General features: G+C 36.1%; 1 protein-coding gene across 2 annotated transcripts in view; it reads right to left on the bottom strand.

Moving 5' to 3' along the window:
* LOC150108049 (LIM domain transcription factor LMO4.2-like) overlaps nt 1–26,045 on the bottom strand; it is a 120,841-nt gene that overhangs the window by 63,270 nt on the left and 31,526 nt on the right. For both annotated transcript variants that reach the window (XM_090415543.1, XM_090415545.1), the window contains exon 2: nt 24,090–24,614. In XM_090415543.1, coding sequence (XP_090271669.1) covers nt 24,090–24,415 — 326 coding nt within the window. In that variant the 5' untranslated portion in view covers nt 24,416–24,614. The remainder of the gene's footprint in view (nt 1–24,089; nt 24,615–26,045) is intronic.

Consider the following 26,045-nt stretch of genomic DNA (forward strand, 5'->3'; position numbering starts at 1 on the left):
GGTGGGGAAGAGTATAAGCACTTTAATTTGGAAGGTCAAACGGAGCTCCATGCAAAATTAAAACCAGTTTGGAAATGATCCAAGAAAATCATTAAAAAAAAAAAAAAGAGTCGCATTTAGTTCCCAATTCTGATTTTGTTTCTAGTCACTTGCCAATACGTTTGAAGATACCCTTTAAGAATGCATTATCATGATTGCTGTACTTGTACCTCCTTGGATCCAAGGGCTCATCCTGGAAAGGCACTCCACTCATACACTGCTTAAGATACGAACTTCAACAGAGTTCAATTGTAAACATTTACAAATTATATTAATTAATTGCATGATCATATTTTAAAAAAAAATTAATGCTCTCTTCTATTCCAAAATATTATATAATAATAGTGTGGGATTGCATTTTCTAGTCTTCGACGAATGTCTCATGATCTGTATTGCAATTGTTATGTTAATGAACTGATCATTCTCGTAGAATGACGTCATCCTTATGACAGTGAATGAATGCACTCGCTCTCTGAGTTCTGGCACAATATTCAGTGTAGGTTTGGAAGCCAGTACATTGAGCTCCTTTCTCGGTCAGTTTATCGCTCAGAAAACGTTAAGTTTTACTGTTCTCTCTCTTTCTCTCTCCCTTTTGTAGAAAAGATATTGTTTATTCGTAAAAACAAGACAACAAAAAAAGAAAGTCATACAGAAGAAATGTCAGCTTTGGTTTCGATTACTGCTCTTGCAGTAATCGAAACCAAGTGAGTCCTTTCCTCAAGGACTCACTTTAGTGAGTGCGGGCATGGCAAACCCGAGGTACTTGATGCTGGACCATGCCTTACTTTATGTAATATACATCTGTAATATTATCTGTAGACTGGTCCCTCCTCTTCCTTCCCTACTTCTTTCTTCTCTTCTTGCTCCTTACCCCCAATGCTATTAGAGTATTCGAGGGCTAGGGGGTAAGGAGCAAGAAGAATCAAAAAGGAGCAAAAAAATCTTTCCTATTTTGCTGTGTCATTTCATCTTATGCACTATTGTGAGGCACCAACCCATCTGGCCAGCGTGGTGCTATAAGGCCAAATATATCCCCATGAATGAATGAATAAAATAGGAAAATTACATACTGGCTCTCGTCCGTCGCCCAGCATAAAAAAGGGACGCGTCCTGGACTTAGGCAGAGGGGTCTAGGTTGAAAAATATGCTACAGTCTCCACTAGCTACAATGAGTCCACCTACAGTGCACAATGATAGAAGGATATTAGTAGGAACATATAACTGCAGATCTCTATGGGATGATGATAGATTGGAAGAACTGATGAAGGAATTGGAACATATAAAATAGGACGTTGTGGGCCTTTCAGAGAATAAGAAGGAAAGAAGAAACTCTCATGCGACTAAAAGATGGACATCTACTCTACCACTGTGAATGTGACAGAAACTCAACTGGTGGTGTAGGATTCCTAATAAATAAAATAATCAAGGACAATGTCCTGTTTGTAAATAAAATAACAGAAGAATAGCTGAACTAAGTCTCTTTATAAATAAAAGATACCAACTGAAAATTATACAAGTATATGCCCCAACTATGGACCATCCAGATGAAGAGATAGAAGATTTCTATGAAACATTAGAATCCACATTCAATAATTCTAAAGAATTCTACATAATTATAATGGGTGATTTTAATGCCAAAATTGACATTAAAGATGACCATCTGAACTCCATCGGTAAATTTGGATTTGGATAGAGGAATGAAAGAGGAGAAAGACTTGTTGAATTTGCAGAAGAAAATAACCTCTTTATTATGAACAGCTTTTTCAAGAAGAAAATCAACTGAAAATGGACTTGGAGAAGCCCAAATGGACAAACTTACAATGAAATAGACTTCATCTTCTCCAACAGAAGATATATAATAAATAATACCGAAGTGCTTAATAGATTTAACACAGGAAGTGACCACAGACTAGTAAGGGCAAAAATATGGATCAACAAAAAATGGGAACGGAATAAGCTCATAAGAAAAAAGTCCAATTTAGTGAATCTACAAAACCTCTACCACAATAAAAGCTGTTATAGAGAATCACTCAAAAATGAACTAAAAAAGTTAAACACAGATACTACCATCGATGATGCTAATGAAATATTAACAAAATCTATCTCGAATTGTGCACTAGAAATAGGAGGTGTAAAAAGGCACCAAGGAGAGGAAAACCTAAGGTAGGAAACCTTAGATCTGATGAAGAAAAGAAGAGATATGAAAAGAGATTTGAATGACACCAATAAAATAGAATATACGGAAATTTGTAAAACTATAAGTAAAAGGATGAAACATGAACTTAGATCGTATAATACTAGGAAAATTAAAGAAAGAATAGAAAAACAATAGTAATATGAAGGTCCTAAGACGAACATTATCAGTTGGAACAAAGAAAATAGCTGCTGTAAGAGGAAAAAATGGTGAACTGATAAAAAATAGAGATGCAATAATCAAAAGAATTCAGGAATTTTATACTGAACTCTATGAAGACAAAGACCGGGACAACCAATAATCATCTATGGATTACTCAAGTGAAGAAGAACATGATGCCCCTGAGATCTTACAAGGTGAAGTGGAAATGGCACTGAGGGAAATGAAGAATAGAAAGGCCCCAGGAGAAGATGGAATTATGGTAGACTTCTTAAAACTGGGAGGAAGCTCTGTCATCAAACAGTTGAGTAAACTCTTCAATAAATGCCTAAAACAGAGAAAATTTCCGAAAAATTGGAACAATTCACTTCTAATATTAATTTTTAAAAAGGGCAATAAGGAAGAAATTATAAACTACAGACCTATAAGCCTACTCCCCACCATATATAAAGTTTTCACAAAAATTATAAATAATAGAATAAAATCTAAACTAGAGGGAATGCAATTCTGTGAACAAGCTGGATTTAGGAAGAATTACAATACTTTGGACCATATTCACACATTAAGACAGCTCATTGAAAAATCAATTGAATACAATAAACCCTTATGTCTGGCCTATATAGACTATGAAAAAGCATTTGATTCAGTTAAAACATCTGCAACACTAAAAGCACTTGAAACCCAGGGAACTGAGAAACCATATATTGAAACACTAAAACATATTTACAATAATGCAACTGCTGTAATTAAATTATATAAAAACAGTGAAAAGTTTCCAATACAAAAAGGCATCCGGCAAGGCGACACCATATCTCCCAAATTATTTACAGCTGCACTAGAGCAAGTCTTTAGAAGCCTTGATTGGGAAACAAAAGGAATAGACATAAATGGAGAAGGTTGCGTCATCTGAAATTTGCACATGATATTGTCCTGATAACAGATAATCTTGAAGAAAGGCTAAATCAGCTAAACGAAGCCTCCAGAGAAATTGGATTAAAAATAGATAGAGAAAAAACAAAAATAATGATGAATAAATACATAAACTATACAACTATCAAATAGAACAAGTTACTTCATAATGTATATTTGGGCCAATTGTTATCCTTTGAGGAGTGCCAAAGGAAAGAGATTGAACGAAGAATTCACCTTGGATGGATGGCTTATGGGAAAATGAGAGACATATTCAGAAGTGACATCCCTATGAGTCTAAAAAGGAAAGCTTTCGACCAGTGCATACTTCCTGTCCTAACATATGGAGGAGAAACGGACTTTAACAGCTAAACAAAAAGCTGTGAACAACACAACATCGCATGGAAAGAAGTATGCTAAAAATAACATTAAGAGATAGGAAGACAAATATCTGGATAAGATCTCAAACAGGTGTCATGGATATTGTAAAATACATTGAACAAGCTAAATGGAGATGGGCTGGCCATATTGCCAGATGCAGTGATGACGGGAGATGGACTAAAAAAACAACAGAGTGGAGACCAATGGATGGAGCAAGACAAAGAGGAAGACCGAGAAGGTGGAGAGATGAACTGGAACAAATTGCAGGGGTGAGATGAATGGGAGAGGCAGAAAACCGAGTGATCTGGAAAATCACAGGGGAGACCTTTGTCCAGCAGTGGACAGAACCAGAAGGTTGAAGAAGAAGACTGCAAGAGCACTAATACCCATAGTAACGCGATAATATAAAAGTTCAATACTGTAGTTTTAATATGAAAGTTAGTAGGCTAATGTTATCATTTAAAATGTATTTCAATAAAATATCGTTTTTAGATTCTTAGTCACTTAACTGTATATGGAACGACTAAGCTTGATTCTCACCGAGGGATGAGAGTCAATGCACGACCGGCTTTAAGCACGCTCTTTTATTGAGAGGTGAGTAAGAGGAAAATTATCAACCTTCCCATGTTTACTGCAAGCTTTGGTTTCGATTACTGTTAAAGCACTAACACTCATAAGGTGAAGGTTCCCAACTAGGTTTTTTCCGCGATTCGTGTTATGAAAACAAAAAAGTAATTCGTTGAAACATCAGTAGAGAATAATAAACATAATAAAAATTAATAAAACGTCAGCTCACTCATATTTCAGCCCATATTTTATTTCTTTTTATTAACTGTTACTGAATAATAAGGAACAACACTTAGATTTTTTTTCTGCAATATTTTTCCTAATTTAAAGCCCAATTTAGAAGATAAAATTGGTTAGACGAGATCGAAATTGGTGTTTTTATACAATTTATTTCTGTAAACGTTGACTCAGAATAAAGGCACATTTACTGATTGTTTAAACGCGTGACCAATTTTAAATGTCATATGTCAAAAATAATGGATTTGCAGAAATGCGAACCTAAAAGCTTTTTATACAGTTACTAAGTTAATAAAATCGTCAACAGTTGGTTATATGATGTTAGTGTGTCTTCTTCAACTGGGTTTTCCTACTGTTTCTTAAGCGACGGGGAAAAAAAAGGAAAAATCACGGTAAGGAAAATCCTACCCCTCAGCCGAAGACTACTTCAACTCATTCTTACTTGTTAAAGTTCGCATCCATGATTTTCCGTTTTGGAATTCTCTCAAGAATCTAGAGCATATTTCACAAACGTTATCCTATCGACCTTACCAATAAAACCCGATTGAATTTCAAAGAAAAAGATTTTATCCAAATTACGTAATAACACAAGCTATAAGCTTATTTAGCTCATACACAAACACACATTGGATGTAAATATCGTTTTGTGCGTTAACAGATGAGATAAAATTGGTTCCTCAATTTTTGCTTAACCGTCAAATGATTTGTGATGAGAAACATGAAATGTCATTCATACTGCGTAGATTGGACACAGCAATGGCTATCGATCGGAAGCACACGAACGAAAAGGGGCCATTTGCCAATATCATTTACTAGCAAAGAGTTTGACTTAAAAACGTCACCAAAACCGATTATCGGAAGAAAAGAGGGGGGAAAAAAAGATCTAGCACAATCCAGTTTCATAATCCGTTTGGGTAGCCAATAAACGCTGTCGCAATATGAACGACGCCACAAGTTATCTTCTCTTTAAAATATTTTGAATACAACACATTCGTTCGTCTGTCTTTTGTTCATAAGCAGGCCGTGATGGTGTGTCCAATTAAGTCCCCACTACACTGATTAAGTCCCATAATGGTTTACTAGGGTATCCGTAAATGAGTTAACATTGATCCGTGTCTCTTTTTTTTCTCTCTCTTTCTCTCTCTCTTTTTGCTCGAACTAAACGACGCTGGGCGTGTTTAAACGTAGCCACCAGGATGCCTAATGAAAACAGTAAATTACTAAGACATAATCATATTCCTTGACAAGATCATGTGCCCTAATCTTGAAGTAAAGAAGGGGGGAGAGAATAAGAGGGGAAGGGGGAGAAGAAAGGGGCTGCTGTTATTTGTAATGAGCTGTTTAAAAAGATCTTACGGACATATTAAATGCATCTCTCACGTGTTTTTTAGGATCCAATTATTTACTTTCTGACTGCCTGCGGATTTTATAGAATAAAAGTTTCAGCAAATGACTCTTATAGTGTTTAGACATTTCATCTCTACACAGTGACGCTTAATTGGTAATTTTCTTCTTGACTTTAATAGATCTCTTAGTTCTTTGTGCCTTCCTCAGAACTACAAAGACATATCGAAAAGTTCATGGACTAAATTGTCATTTTATATTATTCGCTGCTATACACATTTTCGGCTAATGTTCGAGGATTTTTTCCTTGGGAATTCCTGAAAAGTAACATTATTTATTATCAGGAATTCCCAAGGAAAAATTGGGAAAACGTATCATATTCATTCCAAACTCTAATTCGTAGCTGTGAATCTACGTTTCGTCACCAGAGGGGAAAAAATGTTTTTCAGAAAGACATCGTGATATCGTTTCATAAACTTATTACGACTATTCAAATGGTTTTTAGGTCGTTCTTCATCAGTGACATCTCATCGGCCATCACCCTGTAGTAGGTAGAAAAACAGGCTGATCATATATATTCGTATATTCATCGTTATTTTGAGCTACCTTGTAAACAAGATCTAACACACTGTGCTAGATCTTGTGTGTGTGTGTGTGTGTGTGTGTGTGTGTGTGTGCACAGACGAGAAATACACGATGGGCATTGAACGAAACTTGTTCACAATTCAAGGTGGCAATACCGTGTCGGATAGCAACTCTTTTCCACGCGAAGATATCGCAATTTGACAGATTAGGATCTTCAGGACTGGGGTAAAGTGGTACAACACCGGGCGACTCCTTGCAAAGGTGGAGCAAGCTACCAACAATCCTATCTCGGTATCTCCCATAATGCAAAACACATCTCCTTGCGGATATGTCTAATGTTATGCATTAAGGGAAGGGCCACAACCCAGACTAGTTTCGACCTTTATTGAGGTCTCTTCAGTGGGAGCCAGGCCCAAGTGGAGACAAGTGGAGATACCAAGGCAGAAGCATTAGCAAGGTCATCTCCTCCTATAGGAGCTGCCAAACGGTGTGCCACCTTTTTATTAAATTACTCTGGATTTAGAGAAAGATGTTGAAAGTTTATTTTTCACTTGGTCAGACTATAATAAATTTAGTTTAATCCTTTATCCAAGTGTGTGCAAACAAAGTTTGCGCCTGAAAGTATCTTCAGGACCGGGGTAAAGTGGTACAACAATAGGAGTGTTGGTAGCTTGCTCCACCTTTGCAAGGAGTCTCCCGGTGTTGTACCACCTTACCCCAGTCCTGAAGATACTTTCAGACGCAAACTTTGTTTGCACACACTTGGATAAAGGATTAAACTAAATTTATTATGACAGATTAGGAATTGAAGGACTGCTGAAAAGATGAATAGCAAATCATCTGGAGCAAATTAACTCCCTAAAAATATATGAAATAATTATTCATAAATATATTAGTTAATCCCATCTGGATCTATTTGGGTAATGCAATTCTTGATTACCTTTAATAACAATTTAATGTGATGGATATGTTTCAATACTGCTACACAAAAAGTCAATATCAGGTGAAATATTTTTAACTACAATTCTTAGATTTCTGCTTTGAAATGAAACTTATATGAATAAGCATATATTTACTAATATTCATTAAGCGCCGAAATACGCAGGAAGCAATATTTGTGAACCAACACCAATGTGTGATTTTTTTCCATTAAAATAAAAAAAATAACAAAAAAGAAATAATAAATAAATATTAAATACGTTTCTTTTAAAAGATAAAAAAATGTACTTAGTTTTAAAACATTTTAAATTTGTTTTCATTATTTCACGGCCCCCCCTCAACAAAACCTACAGTCCCCAAAGGGGATGCGGCCCACAGTTTGGGAAGCGCTGCTCTAGACTTGCCGCTCCTAGGTATTGCGTTATTTGTTTAGTGGGTTAATTGCTTACGACGGCCCTTCAGAGTTATGGATAGTATGGCATCATTAATAGAATCTTGGAATCAAAATTAGTACAGAAAAAAAAAGCGGAACAAGATCAATTCTGAAATGAATTAGGAGATGAATATCTCAATATAATGAACCAATACAAATATTTTTGCAGTGTTAACTCAGGGGATAGTAGATGCGATCAAGAAATCACAAGATTATTCTAGAGCTACTCGACAAAAAGTGCTTCATTTGCATTTTGAGCGATGCTCCCGAAACTTGGATCATAACCAAAAAAGGACAAGAATAGAATCCGAGCTATGCAACCGGGTTCTTTAAAACAAAACAATACTGAGAACATTCAAAGGATGTTAATAAAAATCCAATATGTTTTTGAACGTGACCGAAGCATGATAAATCATTGATGCGTATGTTATTATAAGCAGATTTTGAGAATCCACTTGTGAATGAATATGAAAAAGAATGGAAGCAAATAGGCTGCGTAAGTCTGGTTGATTGCGTTTGAATCATGGAAGAACCAGCTAAGACTATGAGGCTAAATTGCATGCAGAGGCGTAGCTAGGGAGGAGCAGAGGGAGGGGTTCGCCCCGGGCGACACTTTGAACCTTTTTTCAACAGTTAATTCTAAAATACGGTTCTCGAGAACTCATTTCCAAAGATTGTAATACTACTGCGAATTTTCCTCGCAATTGTTGTAAGTCTTGCTAGTTGTGAGAGGAGTTTTTCTAAATAAAATTGATTAAGAATTACCTACATTATTATGGAATAGACTTCGCCAATGTCATCGATGATTTTGCTAACAGAAAAGCAACAAAAATAACATTTTAGAATGTTGAAATTAAAGTTTTACTTCAAAAATAAACACAGTGTTTTAATTTATTTCCCTATACGTCGTTTTGACTTTTTCTAGTATTTTTGGTGTATTGAGAGGAGCGGCAAACTCAAACTCAGGGACCGCCCCGGGCGGCAAAAGCGCTAGCTACGCCACTGATTGCATGTGTTCATCTGGCTGATTTGCCTGTTTTGCGTTTAAAAATCGGAGTTTTATGGAGGGTGGGGGAAGGAAAAATCCTTCCACCCCCTGTATGAAAGCGACCATCTCATTTTCAATTGAAAAATATATATAAAAGAAAGAAAGTCTTTCCAAGCAAAGGATAACTTCGATACTAGGTGAACTAAGGAGGTCCTCAGCCGCCAAAGGATGCACTGACATGCAAATATGTAACTGTTTCAAGAAATCACACTTTCATGCTACCTTTTCTTTTAACGACTTTGTTTGATTATCAAGCTGATCTTGTTGAAGGAAATTATTTACGAAATAAATGTTGAGACGGTACAATATGTAGTATGACGTTTCTGAACAGAACTAAAGACCGAGTGACAAGATGGTAATCGGATAAGTTCATTTTCCTTAAAGAATAAATTAAATAGAACCAGCAACAGAAATACTAAGAAGAAAATGGCACTGTTGATAAGTTACGTTAATCCATGTTCAGGAGAGAAATTCCGTGGGCAAAATTTAATCGCATTTTGTTGAATCCTTACACTACAGTTGATACACTATGCTGAAGTAATAAGGCAACCATATATATATATATTCCTGACTACTCGATCTGTATAATGTCATTGGAATGTGAAGAACTTATTAACCTCAACTAGGTTATGGTTATTATGTGGTCTTACCAGTCGCCTGTCTTTGTGAAATTGGTGAAAGAACTGCATCATCCGAAATCAAATGCTATCTTGTTACAGAGGGTGCTACAGTAGTCAATAAACTTACACCAAGAAGCTAAACTCCTAAAACCAAGGAACCGAAAAAGTGTTTGGGAAAAAGTGATACGGAAATCTCAGCTGTCGATGTGGAAATGATCAACTAGTTCAGGTTAACAGTAGGATGCTGCGTAAAGAACTGTACGGGTTTCGGTATCCAATGCAGTCAACAGCGCATGTTCTTCACTCTGGTATAACGAACATTGTGATCAGTAGACTGCCAGAAATCCATGATACTGTGGAGGAGTGGAGAATGTCTTATGGCTGAAAGTATAATACTAACTGTGAAGTTTGGTGTAATGGTCTGAAGCTATTTCTTCTAGTATGGATTCGGATTATTGGTGGTAGTGCCTGGAAGAATGTGTCACTGGGGACTGTAACATGATTTAGAGGAAAATCATGTGTAAAACTTGACTGGCTTTCACAGGGTTCCGATCTTAACCTAAAAGAACACTTTTTAGACGGACTGGAACGTAGGGTGCGGGCCAAGCCAGTTCGTCAAATTCTGGTAGTCATGTTGAATGAAGAATAGTCTAAATTTGCGATTCATATTATCACATATCGTGGAAAAAATGCCTAGAAGGCTTTAGAGAGCCAAAGGAATGTCCTACACTGAACTGTGTGCAATTTTAGATTTCTCAGAAATATTGTGTATATTCAGCCGGAGAATAACGAGATTTCCTTATCGATATCCAGGTCTGAAAGGATTTGTAAACGGGATGGAGGACTCTGGACCTAAGCACTGCTAGCAATAGTGTTTGGACTCGTCGTGCTAAAAGTAAGTGCAAGAGGTGAATGTACTTTGTCTATTAACCACATGTGTTCTCCGGTCGGTGTGTCTGTTTTGTGAGGAAATCCATGCAATGTATAATAATATCAGTCCGCTAGGAAATCGCGTTGCTGCCAAAAGCAATCTCTATAAGTCTATCAGCTGGCTTTATTCGGACGGAATTTGTAGAACTTTCTTGAATGTTTTTTTTTTTTTTTTTTTCTGTTCCGTTACAGTTAGTCTTTTCGAAGAAACTGGTCGGGATGATGAACAATGTCTTCCGATTTAAAAACCAGTGATGACACACGTGACATTACCACCTACTTCTTCTAAAATGCTTAAACCTGAAAATGGTTTTTACAGCTAGATGGATCAAAATGCATTTTTCATTATTTCTTAAAACTTCGGAAATAGCGGGTGATCATTTTCAATTTTTATTTTCAAGTAGTATTCGTACCATAAAAAAATTAATAAAATAAACAGTTTGTGAAAGTAATCCTAAAAAATGAAGAAACACTTTTGAAATAGCATGAAGAATGGGGAAAGAATTCCGATCCTAAGAAACATTTAAATGTAAATGTGTTTCTTCTTAGGATCAGAATCCTTTTCACATTCCTCATACAAACTCTGAATCATCAGGTGCTAAAAAAATACAGAGAAGATTTTGACATTATTCTCATTCGTATGTCTCAAAATATCAGCATTTCAAATCTTCTCTTTCCTGCGTCAAAATTATCGAAAAAAAAAAAAAAAGATAAATTTAATTACATTTTTGGAACTTCATTTTTTTTTTTTTTTTTGTTATTTAAAATACTGAAAACTTGGCAAAGAAAAAACTATCTTTGCCGTTCTAGAAATATCCTTGCCCTATCATCAAACGCCACATATGTTGATAGCATTCCTAAAGTATATCATTTAATGATAGCCCCAAAGCAACAACAGCCCGGAATAATCAAGGTCTGTGTGTCTATAGATACCCAGAAATTTCGACTAATGCTACTGACTACATAAGCAAATAAATGCCTTCAAAATCTAGCAGTGAACCTTGTTTCTCAGTCTGTTGTATATATAAACCAAATTTCATCATATTATGCTTCGGCGTAGTTGCGCTAAAGCACCTCGAGTTTTAGGTATAGAGAACAAGTACATATTTTAAATACTTTCAGTTGGAAGTATCGGGATATTTACTCAACAGATTAGAATTTCGAATACTCACGTTTTCTAAAGAAAATCTGAATTTAACTCCAGGAAAAATACTTTATTTCCTTTCTAAGAAATTAAAGAAATGAGATAATATAATGTACCATTTACAATATTAGGTCCAAAATGTTATCTTGATTAAATAAGTTTTTCGCAGTTATCACAAGGCTACAAAAAACATTTTTCAATTACGAACATTTGTTTACCTTTTATAGATGCTGTTATACTTGCTTTCATACCTGCATAACAACACATTAATTATATATTAAAAGCAAAATATTTCCCCATCTTCTGGAAACAGTTTTAAAAATTAGCAACAAGATACTAATTATTTCTATGCGATTTTTTTTTTGCCCAAGAATTTTAAGTCCAAAAAGAGAGTGAAAGAGAAAAGAGCGACATCTATAAATTTTTAACGTTGTAAATGGTGCTTTACTGCAGGGTCAAAACACGCTAGCGCCAGCACGTTAGAACATGACATCTGTTTTCCAGAACGTGAGAATGCAATCTGCATTCTTCTGATACGTGCTGCATGTCAATAAAGAAAAATGCATCACTATAGCAACAAACTGCCATATTTACTAAGCGGAATTACATTTTGCCAACAAAAGTTAGACTGTTTATTTATAGAATAAAAACACACAAACCCGGTATTTATCACACAATCTAATATTATTATTATTTTTTCTCCTCTCTAACGTAGAAACTTAAGCTCAGTTTTCGAAGTAATAATGCTGTCTACTCTATTCTACACTTGGGTAATTACAAAGCTCGACTGAAGCGTCATAGTCTCTCCCTAGCGTGCTGTTGTTATGGAAACTAGGTGAGCTCATAATCTCTGTTGTTAATGCAGCGGAATCAATTAATTATTGTGATCTTAAGCGCAAATTAAGAGTGCTTTTTTTTTTTTTTTTTTTTAGAATCATGCAGAACAGCTTCAAGTAGGAGACCCTGTCTAGCTTGTAAATTTAAACACAAAAGATATCTAATTAAACGTAAATTAAATGTAAATTATACTTATTTCCTGTGATGCTTGACGCTTTGTTATTAAAAATCGATGGAATTTAAGCTATTATGTGTAAGCTTATGAGAATCTAATAATGTTAAGTAGCATACAAGTAAGAATAGCTCAAGGGAAGTTTGTTTGTGCTCAAAGATAAGGCTTTTTTTTAATAATATTATATCTATTTTTTCCTTATTCCAACTCTCGCGTTGGGACTGAAGTGTTTCGACAAATAAATCGACTCTTATGTCAACTTTTGAAAGCAATTTTCTTAAATTCATCAGTTGCATATTTTTAATAACGCTAATTATAAAGAATGAGCTCAATAGCTTGTATTGCAAAGTGAACGCCATGAGCTATTATATTGTTGTTTATTCTGGAGAGTAAAAAAAAAACGTTTGATCATGCCATAATCTTCTCCAAGAATTCATCTGACAGCTTGTCAAAAAAAAAAAAAAAAAAAAAAGAATTTTTTTAAAAAACAGTTTTATACAGCACAAGTCCAGTATCCTAGCGATGCATTTAGAAAATTGCCGTATTGAGAAGGGACATTGAACACAAAACATGATATCGTAAATTATAAATATCTAAACCCATACTCTGCATTTATCACAATATGCTTAATAAATAATATGTAAATTATTATTTATAAGCCAAGCAAGGCTTGGTTTTATTTCTTGAAACTGAAGTTTAAGAAGGCAATAGTTGTTCAGTTGCTTGTTCACCTTCGCCATGAGTTGCCTCAATGTGCACTGCTTTTTTATTAATTCTGCCCCCCCACCTACCCCCCCCCACACACACACAAGAAATCGCAAGACTTATAAATGATATGTGTGGGCTGGGGTTAAGAACAGTAACCTGCTGGTATTCTTTTTGAAGAGCTTGGGAAAGCTGTTCATCAGAACCGAGTTAAATTGAATGAAGGCTGATTGGGGACTGGAGGGTTCAGTGAGTCAGCAGTTCAACTGTTAAAGGATGTTGTCAGCTTCTGCTCATGTTATTATAGCTATTGTTATTGTAGCCCAGTTCAACAGAAATAGATGCTATCTCTGTTGAACTTGCCCAATGGATGGAACTATGTGTAGAACAGACAGTGCAGAGACTGACCATCTATGAGACAGTAGCCGAACAGACAGACAGAGAGGTCGTCAATCAGCTGAACTGCTCTCGTCTAAACAGCATTAAGATTTTTAGAGAGGTTTAGGTGCCATAAGGACACTGAGCAAGGAAATCACAGGAAAGATATATAGGAAAATGCTTGAGAAAAAACAAATCCATTACGCAAAAGAACTAGAAGATAGAAACAAAGTGGTGTCTGTAATCAAGAGAGCAATGGAATAAACAGTCCCAGCGAGTCCAAGAAGATGTGGATCTCATAACAGATATTAAAGCTAATTTAACATTAAAGATTAGGAGAAATATTTCTGTGGAAATGGAAGAACGGTATAGAGAAAAATGCAATGAAGTGAAGAGAATGGTTATAAGAGACAAATCAAAGTGATTAGAGGAACAGCACGAGGATATCAATAACTGCTATGGCGAATACAGAACAGGAGATGTATAGTAAATGATCAGAAACATCAGCAAGAAATGGAGTTCAAAGCAAAGAACCATAAAAGATGAAGGAAATCTTGATGAACAGAGAACAAATAGATAGGAGAGAGAGAGAGAGAAATGGACAAGCTACTGCTCCGAGCTATAAGATAAATGGAGATGTTGAAGTCAAAAAGATGTTAAATGATGAATTTCAGGAAATATCATTACCAAGCACAGAGGGGAGAGAAAGATATACTGAGAGACAAAGTTGAAGTAAAGCATTTGAAGCATGGTGGCGAGGTGGACAGACGAACGTATCGGTTGTGTAACACTGCTTGGGAAAGCATGAAAAGAATGAACAAGATCATTCTAATACCCATTGAAAAAAAGGAAGCAAAGTTTACTGCAAAAACTGCAGAACAATTACTCTAACGAGTCAGGTGGGAAAAGTACTTATGACTTTTCCCACCTGACTTAATAGAAAGAATAAGGAAACTAATGGAAGAAAATTTAGAAAAAACGAGCAAGGTTAATTGTGGAGACATCGCCACGTAAAAATAAAAATATTCATTCTGGCTTTGTTGATTTGCAGAAAGCATTCGACAGTACCAATCAGTGTTTGTTTCTCAAATTGTCCCTTAAAGGACTTTTTAAGTATTTTTTTTGCTAATCACCCCTATAATCTTCTATATCGATACAGTATTATCATAATGGTTTACTGCACTTTGTTCTCAACATGTTTCAGTTACGAAATCAAATAAGAACGAGAAAATCGCTATATTTAAGGAGGCCTGCGGAACTGGAGATTTTCTCATTCCTGTTGGATGACATATATGAAACATGGTAATAAAATGCCACATATCTTTAAGCAATGAATATATTGTCTCTGAACATATCCCATACAGTATGCCTCAAAGGGATATTGCTATTTATTGGCTATTTTAAAAATTAAGTGCATATTTCCTAATTTGTTATATGTGTTTGCCTGGCAGCGTTACATTACTGGCTATCGTGATTCCTAATATATATATATTTTTTTTTCGAACCAAAAGCTAATTTTCGTTCCCAAAGAAACATTTTTCACTCCCGTAAAACACTGCTACAGATCAGAAAGTGAGCTGTACTCGAATCTTATGGAGTAGACAGGAACCTGATCTGTTTATTGCAGAATATCAATGATAATGCAGAGGCTGCTGTGTGGAATTGGGAAGCAACAGGAAGCTGGTTCAGGACAACAAGATTCATGAGACAAGGAGATCCAATATCCCCCACTATCTCTATCGTGCTGTTGGAAAGAACAATGGATGTCATAAATGAGGATATAAGGGGAATTTCAGTTCAAGGTACAAAAATCAATAGAATAAAAATTAAACAATTATAAACAAAAATGGATTGAATATGTAAAGCGAATGGCCAACACCCGATATCCTAAACAAATACTAAAATATAAGCCAATTGGAAAGAGAAGGCAGGGTAGACCTCAAAAGAGGATATTGGATGGATAATGAGACCGGAACAGACCAATATGATCTATACCCGTAATTAGTGTTATGATGATGATGGTACAAAAATCAACAGATTATAATTTGCATATGACAGTCACTATTGAAGAACTACAAGAGGTATGGTGCTAAAGTTAAGTGAAGAAGAAAGAGATATGGGTTATAATGAAAAAAACTAAAACCGTGATATATACGGAATCGAGGGGATGTGTAGTACCCGTTTAACATGGATGTCCCTTATAAAAAATAAAAAAAAAAGACCTGCAAAGTACCCAGTTAGAGACATCAATGACTCAGGACAGAATATAGTGGCGATTACGGACTAAGAGAGCCTGCCGCAAGTGAAATGGAATAATGGCGAGAACAAAGAAGAATGAATGATAAAGGAAATAATGGTCATCGGACATCAGCTGGAAGAGGTTAGGAATTTCACATACCTAGGAAACATGATTCACGATTCAGATCGTTAAAAAGAGAGAGAGAGAGAGAGAGAGAAGTTTCGTATAACAAAGCAAATGTAAACTTACAGGCCATGGACAAGATATGGAAAAGTAGATCAGTGAGTCTTGTCACGTCACAAAGCTGAAAACATGTATATTCACAAGTGCTTTCTATGGTTGTGAGAAATGACTAATGTCAGACTATGTGAGATGAATATTGGTATTCATTCGAAATAACATGTTATAGGAAGAGTAGACGAATTGGATGGATGCAAAAAGGTAACGAACGATGAACAGTATAGAAAAGTAAACATCAAAGAGAATCTAATGCAGAAAATAATTCGAAGCAAACTGAAGCTTTTTTCTTTTTTCTTTCATTTTTTTTTTTTTTTTTTTTTTTGATAACAGCAGAAAGATCAAAACTAGATGTTTAGTGCAACAGAAAAGGACGACCAAAACGAGAGTTGGTAGATGGTGTGAAAAGAGATTGTTGGATCTGAGTAACCAGGCAATGGGCAGAGGATATGGCAAACAGTAGTGGATTACATCGGATCCAACGGGCGTTGAACCCATGGCCGCTGATGAGGACCCAAAATGTGGGAGCAGTATTCCAACTTTCGGCTAATTTGGAATTTGTATTGAGTAAAACACATGGACCGATGAAAAGTAATATCATAAGCGATAAAGGACGCTAAGATTTTTGGAAGCCAAGAATGTCATGGATATAGTGTGTTTGAGCCAGGAAAGGCTAGAACTAAAAGTTATTCCGACAAGAGAGAAAATCTGATCTTGACTGTAAATTGAGTATTATCAGAAACGAGATAAGGGAAAGAACTATGGTCTTTTCTGAGATAAATAGAAAGATAAAACAGCGTAAAAAATTTCGAGAGAGACCTTAGGTGCACTAACCTTAAATGTGAGCGCAATATTCGTTAAACGGACCTAGAACATAGAAGTAGCTAGATAGATGAACTCATGTACAAGAAAGAAAACAAGTAAACAATAAAAGGCTTGATGCCCTTTTTTCGAAGATGAGAAAGGATTCCAAGCTGAGAATGCTATAAAAATGATGATATTATGCGAGCAAAGGCTAGGAACAAGAATCAATCCGAAAAGAGAGACCTGGTCTTGCCTATTAAGTTGAGTATCCAAGGCAAGGGGAGAAGGACTTAGATCTTTTTTTCCAAGAGAAAAGACATGAGGAAGAGGGCGAGTGAAATAACAGATCTCCGACAGATACCTGCATCAATCGGAAAATCTGAAGAGAGAACATCCTCCACCATTATATGCATTGAACGACTCGAAAGAAAATTGGCAGTCCAATCAAGTAAACACAAAATGGCACTTTGCTTGCTGAGAAGCCCTCGATGCCAAATTCTAACAAAATGTCCTCGAAATGTCAAGCGCAACAATACGGATTTTTCCAAACATTTCCATGGCACGTGTCCAGAGGTGGTTGATCCGCTGCGGATCCCGACCGGCGAAATTGATAGGTAGTCACTGACAAGTTGACAGTCCTCCAGGTGTCAAAGAAGTTGACAGATGTTGACCATCTCAATTCATTTAGACAAAAACTGAGGTGAAAGTAACAGGGCGACAGACTGACGGCAGACACCTTACCCTTCCCCAGAAATGGTAGCGCATGAGCCCACTTCGATGCTGTAAGTGTGGATGCCAGCTGAGTATGATATAATATAGAGATGATAATAAACAGGTGTTACTTATGAGCACATTCCCTGAGTACGCTTGGTGAAATACCATCATGACCAGAAGCCGTTTTGGTAACTAGGTTGTTTAAGATTCTTCCAATGTCTTTCCGGCGGAAGGCAACAGGAGGTGATCTGTCCCGAACATCCACGCAGGAGTTGGATGAGAAGGCAAGAGGAGAATAATGCTAGCAGGTCAGCTTTCTCTTTAGGGCAATGTTGCAATACTACCGTCTGAGGGGAGAGAGAGAGAGGAGCACTGATGGAATGAAGCCAAGCCGAACAGCCCTGAGGGACAAGACGAATCAATGCCATTGGCATAGGAGGCGAATTTCCTACATTTAATCCTTCCAGAATCATTGCCCTGTTAATGATGAGGGTTCTGCAAGTGCCGCAGGCCACAGTGTTGGCCTCGAATGAAGTCGGAATCCCTGTCCCAAGCCATTCATATTAAGCTGTTTTGTTTTCTTCTTCTCTTGGACCGCCCTGCACACTTTTTTTTTTTTTTTTTTTTTGGAAAAACCGTAGCATGAATACTCGGTGGGAATTTCGAAGGAGATCAAGGCGCCCATTCCAACAAGACCACAAGCATCTGGATCAAGAGAATGGAAAGGAGTCTGATCATGGAAAGGGGGAGCAAGTCTCTGAGATATCCACTACCCCGCCTAGACACACACACACACATATATATATTTAAAAATCTCAAATCTAGTACTTGTATAAATAAAGATGGCATTGAATATAACGAAAGTATAACATGATTTTTTTTTAAATTTGCACAAACCTTTATACACCGATAGGAGGTTAACATTTTTTTTTACAAGCTATTCATGCCAGCTGGTAGATAGTGAAAATGCAAAAAAACTCCTTAAAATATGCTTAATATATAGCTGTATGCAAATAAAATTATTCATATTTTTGAAACCCTTTCATATCGTCACTAGATAATACTTGTCTTTGGAATTTGATGTTATTTTAATTTTTTCCTAAAATTACAATTAAATCGATATTCAGTCTGTTTACTTACATAAGCAAAACAAAACGCGGACGGTACTTCATCTTCGACTCAGTGATCAAATATTGTTTATAATAGAAAAGAGTTATCCCATTGGAATTGAGATATCGAGGATATAAAACATAAATTCAATAAGTCTTCGTAAGATTAACAACTGAACTTCTCTCAGTACAAAAATGATTAAAAGTTGAACAACAACAAAAAAAAGAGATGTGTACTGGGGCAGAATTGAAATGACTTAAAATTCTATTAAAAGGCATGTTTTTTTGTTTATTTTTTTGCGACGACTGACATAGCAAACAGCGATTCTTAGTAAGGGGCCATGTTTTTCGCTTTAAAAAAATCTTAAACTTGAAATTTTGTTAATTGCACAGCGGTGGTGATTTTTTTTTTTTTTAACTCTCTGAAGACTATTTTTAGAGTCGCAATTTTGCCTCTAAAACTGGCAAAAAAAAAGAGATAAACCGGCCACAGAACACATGTAGCTAAGAGACACATGCTAGCCGTGATTCCCACTCCTAGAGAGGGAGCTTTTAAGTATTAACAATCTAAGTATTAGACAAGATATCAAAAACGGTCAAGTTCGAAGAGGAAAGAAAATGGGCACAAAAATTAGGGACTCCAACATCGATTCAAATGGATTTTGGAAGAAAAAAAAACTCTTAAAGACTGCCCATAATAGCAGGCACATTGCTATTCTTGAATTATTTAATCAGTTGAAAATATTATATAGATGATGTCAAAAGGTTTTGACTCAATACTTGAACATGAAATCCCTCACCAGATCCTCCAAATTTACTCTACTTTGTAGGTGCAGGAAATGTTGGACCTTAAAACAACAGCCTTACTTCCCAGACAGATCTGAATATTCTGCGACATCTTTCTTTTTTTAAAATCCAACCTGGCACAGAACAGGAAATATTTGATAACATCAAATTTTTCATTAAAAAAAAGTCGCAGGCTTTACTAGTCGTTTTCAAAATTTGCGAGATCGATGGTCTTATCAAGATTTGTAACGGTTTTGATAGTTCTCTGAAGGGACAGAATAAAATAGCAGTTAAAAAAACAATAAAATAATCCAGATACGTTTTGATGGCTTCTCTTATATCTCTAAGTATTCCCGATTGTAGGCAGTTGTATTTCAGCTTTTTCCCTCATTGTTATTGGGATATCAAGAAATCCAATTCTGAAGAGACAGAGAATCTTAATTGCAACTGAGACAGACCACTTGTCCGCTTGCAGTCTTGTAACAAATTATACACCGACTTACCAAACAAATGGCATCCGGCCACTGTTCGTTCTCTGTGGAACTCCGCTATTGATTTGCCATTATACTGACGATTTCAATACTGTATTCCGATGTGCAATGGTATGTTTACCCTTGGAAATTGGAACAACATTCTTGCACAACATTAACCTTAGATTACAAAAGGATATTGGAAAGCACGTTTATGTAAACCGTCGTGAAATTTATAACGTATAATTAATTATTTGAAAATTCAAGACTTTCATTAATCGGCCTTGGAACAGACGACTACAAAAAGAAATTAAGAGGTTAGCAGTTTTATGAAGAAAAAACCGTTTTTATAAAATCATGGTTTGTAATTTTATAGTTGAAAGTTCTGACATTGTACGAATATCCACGTAGATTAACATACATTTTTTTTGGAAAAAAAAAAAAAAAAAACCTGCTGCCTACAAAAGATATTCTGTTTCGTTCGTGGTGAGTATAACCAACGCCCCCTGTACTTAGTGGTTTCATTAAAGCGACGCATTTTGAACTTTTAGCGATTATGACCGAATCATTTATCCTATCGGTTTAGGCTAGCCAATTAGGGCTAGCCTAAACTGCCTTTTTCATAGGCTTTGTTTCATATATTTTTTGTACATTGGTACCTTTGGTGGACCAGTATTATATGATTTTTTATATTTTTTTAAAATTATATTTATTTTCGATTTTTAAACTTATTTTGTATATAGGCCAGACATTGAACTTTTTAAGGCCTAATAAACATGAAGCTAAATTAAGGGGATAAAAATATTATTTTTATCCCCTTAATTTAATTAACTTTGCCAGAAAAAAAATAGCTGTTTGGCTTTTCATCTTAGTTAAGCATGAAGCTAATAAGCAAGAACTAATAAGCTTGACCACACATCGAGCGATGGAATTCATATATCACCTAAAGACATCCACAAAGCACCCATATCCACAGTAGGATTTGTGGTCCACTGGTAAGAGAGGGGAATTCTACCTATAGAAACACTCGACGATTAACTGGTTGTGTAGAATGTAGATGACGTAAAAGCAATTCAGTCTATGAGGAGACTGTATTATGTATGCAAGTTTCGTTCACGGTGAGTACAACCAATTATGTTATGAGAGATGAAAAAGCCGCAATACATACAGGATTTCTGACAATCTGTTTTTGTCATCTTTACTATTCCGCCATGACATTCACGAGTAATTTATTCTAAACTGATTATTACATTTGCTGCACTGTCATTTCTCCCTCTTTTAAAATTAAAAATGCTCATCAGAAAGAGCAATCAGTAAGGGTAAAGGCTCGAAGTATTCTGTAAATATAATATGTAAAAGATGTGCATGCTATTTAGGAAAAACAGCATGTCGAAAAGGTTTTTTCAACCTCTCAAAAGAGGCAATCTGGTTAGTAGAATACAAGCGATCAATCCACATAATACTGGCCTTTACAGCAGCTTATTCGTTCGCAATCCCAAACAATAACAACAGCATGTTTAAGTAGTATGTATATTTGGCGCTATATTGAAGTGCATATGACATCAGAGTATCAGAGTAATTCTGCTGACAGTTTCTGGATTGGATTGTTTCTGGGTAGAACGATCCATGATATTACTAAATTAACGGCAGAAATGTTCACTATCTGAAGTATCCGGAACACCCCCCCCCTTAATATTTTCACACATTTTTGGAACTCCAAAGGATGCGAGGAAAGGGAGGTCATACTCGATTTTGAAGAAGAGATGCAGTGAATGGTCGCAGACTTCATGAAACAACTAAATCAGTTCTATATTCAACAGGATATTTCTTATTTGACGTCCATACGACTCGATGTGCATGGCAAATTTGCATAATTAGTAAATGTTTTGTGCTTAAGTTTCGACTCGTCTGCATTTGAAACCCTAAGGGCTGTTGAGCATCTTCTTGATCAAAACGAAACATCCCACTTTAGTTTCTACAAGAGGCTGATACACATGTTGGAGCATGCGACTTTGTTTCAAACAATAAGCAAACTTGCAGATCTGCTTCAAGATGACAAAAAATTGGGGGAAAAGTGGGAAACGTCTGTCAACAAGATTGGATAGTAAAGGAATGAACAACAAAGATGGGTTGAGGAGTTCTTTCATCAAGTTCTTTTATGCGTGATAATGACCGAAATTTTATCTTTCATTTAAGTTATTATTTTGTTAATCTACATCTCAAATTGAGATTGATATTCCAACATTGTAATCAAGACCTATTGGACCTATAGTTTCTACGATCCTACAAATATTATACAGTTCCAAAATAAGGCTGATTAGTTAAATGCAAGCAACTGATAGCTTGTGTTTTTAGTTTTGTCCGTTTACGCACTGAGGTTTCCCAGGAGGAAAGAAAAAAAAATCCATTTTCGTCTGAAACGTAATTAGTGGATGTTATATCGGTTCTTTAATTCGACTGTTTCGAGAGAGCGGAATTAATACTTCGAAGCATCAATTAGATTTCTAGTCACTACAGCCTAGGCGGTGCTATTAGGATCTTAATTATTAATTTAAGTAATTATAGTAAAGTGCTTGTGCAGTTGCATTAACAGATCTATGGGCATGATAAGTGAAATGATATAAGTAGTTTTATAGCGTTAAAACTACAGAAAAATATTCTATTTTTCTGTAAAAGTGCTTTACATCTATTTATTCAAGCAGCAGTCTATGTCACATGACCATTGCGTATGTGCTTATATAATACGCCAGTCCTTGATATGGATATTTTAGAACAAAGATGATTTCTCAGCTGTTTTTTAAACCATAATACTCACTTAAACCACTAGAACAATTTGCACTGTCCACCTTGATATTGCATAGAACCGGCTTGACTGACAGAGTGAGTAGTGTTTCTGCTTTCCAGACTGTGGGTTCGAATCCCGCATGGATGGTTATGAAACTTCAGTAGCAGACGGTTTTTGTCGCCAAGTGTGAGATCACGCCGTGCTTATTGGAGCCCTACACCAGATAGAAACTGAAGACGACCTCATATGGGGGATTGCAAAGTTTTTCATTACGTAAAACAGACAAACCATCCCCCAGAATAAGCAAACAATGCAGCGAACTTTAGTTGCTTGGGCCGTAATCCCAACCAAACCAAACCCATACAATGCGAGAGGAACTCGGATTATTACAAACAGTCCTCGGTGGGATTACATAGCAATATGCATGGCAACAACAATAATAATAATAATAACAATAACAACTCGTAGTGCTTGTAGGTTCTTAAGAGGCCCATGACCTGCCAAGTATCCTTGGCTTTCATAAACACTAATTTTAGGATAAGGAGCATAAGGGTCATATGCTTAAATATTTGTTTCTGCATGTAAATTGCGTTTGTTCTCCTGACCGGTTTACCTAGTTGCAGGAAGGAAAGAAAAACGAGTTTCTGGGAGGACCTTCGCCTCCAAATGAAGGTGAGTCAGCCGCTTAAAAACGGGCTAACTCACCTTCATAAAGAGTCTTCACACGTCCGGAATTCGAATTCAGGCCTTTCTAACTAAAGGGTATCATTCAAACAGACCGGCGTCTCCATTTTGACATTACCTGTCTGGAGGGAAGAAACAAAACTCTTAGATTTTTAAGTAACTATTTGCAGGTAACTTAGTTTGCAGAATAAATGACAAAATAATAATAATAAATGCCATAATAAAATAATAATTTAAATCCTTGAAATTTATATTAGTCATTTTTTTTTTGTCTCAACTATTTCGGGGATTATCTGACCCTATTCAAGACCCCTCTCCGGTCCCCAAGCAGTATAATGAAAGTTGAAATACGACGATATAAAGTGTTAAGCAGTTATACATTTTTGAGCACTACTAATGCCTTCTATATAATAATCTGCTAATTAACTACAGTTATTTTTAAACTAGAGATACCCGCTGAATTTTCTCTAGGCATTGTTTAATTAATTTTTATTAATTATCTACGGCGTTCTCTACGGACTTTATATAACTTAAAACATTTCTAAAATGGTAAAAGATCTTTAAAAAAATATATAACAACAATTAGGGATTAATTTCTTCGCTAAAAGGAAGCAGATAAAATGAACTTTAAGAAACTCACCTGATGTAATCGTTTTTGCAAAGAATCATACCGCCTTTTGTGAAACACGAACTACCCAGGTCCGCCAGGGTAGCCTGACAGCACGAACACTTGAGACACCTGTTATGCCAGTATCGGTCCAAGGCGTGCAGAAGGAAACGATCTAAGATCTTCACACCGCATCCCGCACAGCTTCGGACTCCGGTGGTAGGAAATGGGATTGGGGGATGCTGCGTAGGTTGCTGATGAGATTGAAGGGAGCCGATGTTGCCGTGATGATTCATGATTCCGACCATCTCGACACCCTGGTCTCCGTGATTGAGCGTGGGTTGGCCCGTGTGGTTCATGGCGACCCCCTAACAAGGGCAGCTCATTTCATCTCTCCGGGATCCGTAGCTCGACACACTAGATCGAGTAACATCGCAGGAATAGAGCAAGAAAAAAAAAAGTCTAATCACGTACAGAAAAATTTAGAATGTTCTCCTCATGGCCACTAGGTGGATTCCTTCACAGAGATTCTGTTCTTTCGAGGGAATCGAGCAAGTTCTGAAATGAAACAAAGGGATATTTTTGTTTTAGACAGTTTGGGTTAGCGCTAGTCTTTGCATTCGCAGCAAACATTAAAATAGAAGTTGTAAAACAGACCATTTATGTACTCTGTTTTTAACATAAAGCTAATGCAAGTACATATAACAAGAAAGATGAGTGTACTCCATAAACAGAATATACACATTTCGAAAGTCTTCTATATGTATATATTATGTGCGTGCGTGTACATATACATATATATTAAGACAGAAATTCTAATCCCAGGGTGTCAATAAAGCATACCGTATAAAAAAAAAGTCTTTAACACTTCACTTAACTGTAATGCAGTGTCTAATTTCAATCACCCCATTTGCAGAGCAATACAGTGTACTTCACTTCAGGCGTCTCTGTGGTTTAGTCATGAATATACAACTACTTGACGTAGCAGGAGTACCAAAACAGATTAGACCATACCACCTGAGATTAGCTCTGCTATTAGAAGAGCTAATCTGAGGTGGTATTGTCACTTAAACAGAATACGCGTGTTCTCTGCCAGGCTAGCAGGAAAAAGACCCAGAGGGAGACCAAGATATAGGTGGAGTGATACGGTAAAAAGTGCCTTAGAAGATAGAAACATAAGATCTGATAATGTTGGAATCTTGACGGGTAAAGATTGATTTGGAGGAAAATTGTAGATAGGAAGTTAGTAATGATGTAAATTTTTCACGTAGTACTATCATATCCTGTACATCCCTTGAGGGTACATGTCAGAAATTTGATAATGAGTACCAAAACAATTCTCGAACTAATGTAAAAATAAGGTGCGGTATAGTGCAAGTTATGAACATCATTTCTAACACAACAAGATCAGCGTCAACAAGGCCTATTTTGTGAACTTTCAGCACTTAATTGAAATGGATAACTTAAGCTAGAGATAAAGTAAAATAAAGATATTGCATTTTCCTATTTTAAACGTAGGTGTTTACTAACGATTACAATTCGAGTTATCGCATTTCTCCCAACGCTGAGTAATTTTAATATTAATCCCTTCCCCAAAAGGAAACATAACGCATTAGTCCCGTCGACGAGTAAGGTTTAGATAAGTTCGTAAATTACAATGTCAAAATGTTATTCTCTGTTGAGTAGATTAACGAATTCAAATCGACATTTATCACCACAGTACGATAATCACACTAACATCTTGCCATGATACTAATCGATGCAGTATATTCTACCGGAATCTCGGAGATTGTGGTCTAATATTTGACCCCTCATCACTGTGTGAAATGCAACCAGGAAAGCATGAATGCATAACATCTCTCTTATAGGAAAAAAATCATTCTTATTCATCTATAGTTGTGTCGGCATCCAAAGAAGCTAGATCCTCTCTGTCCGCTGCAGTATATGCCACCACTCATCTGTGCAACTACTTACTGTACACAATTCTGA

This window comes from Typopeltis vanoorti, chromosome 3 (assembly GCF_054136105.1).
Source record: "Typopeltis vanoorti isolate ZY-2024b chromosome 3, IOZ_Tvanoo_1.0, whole genome shotgun sequence".
Taxonomy (NCBI): Eukaryota; Metazoa; Arthropoda; class Arachnida; order Uropygi; family Thelyphonidae; genus Typopeltis; species Typopeltis vanoorti.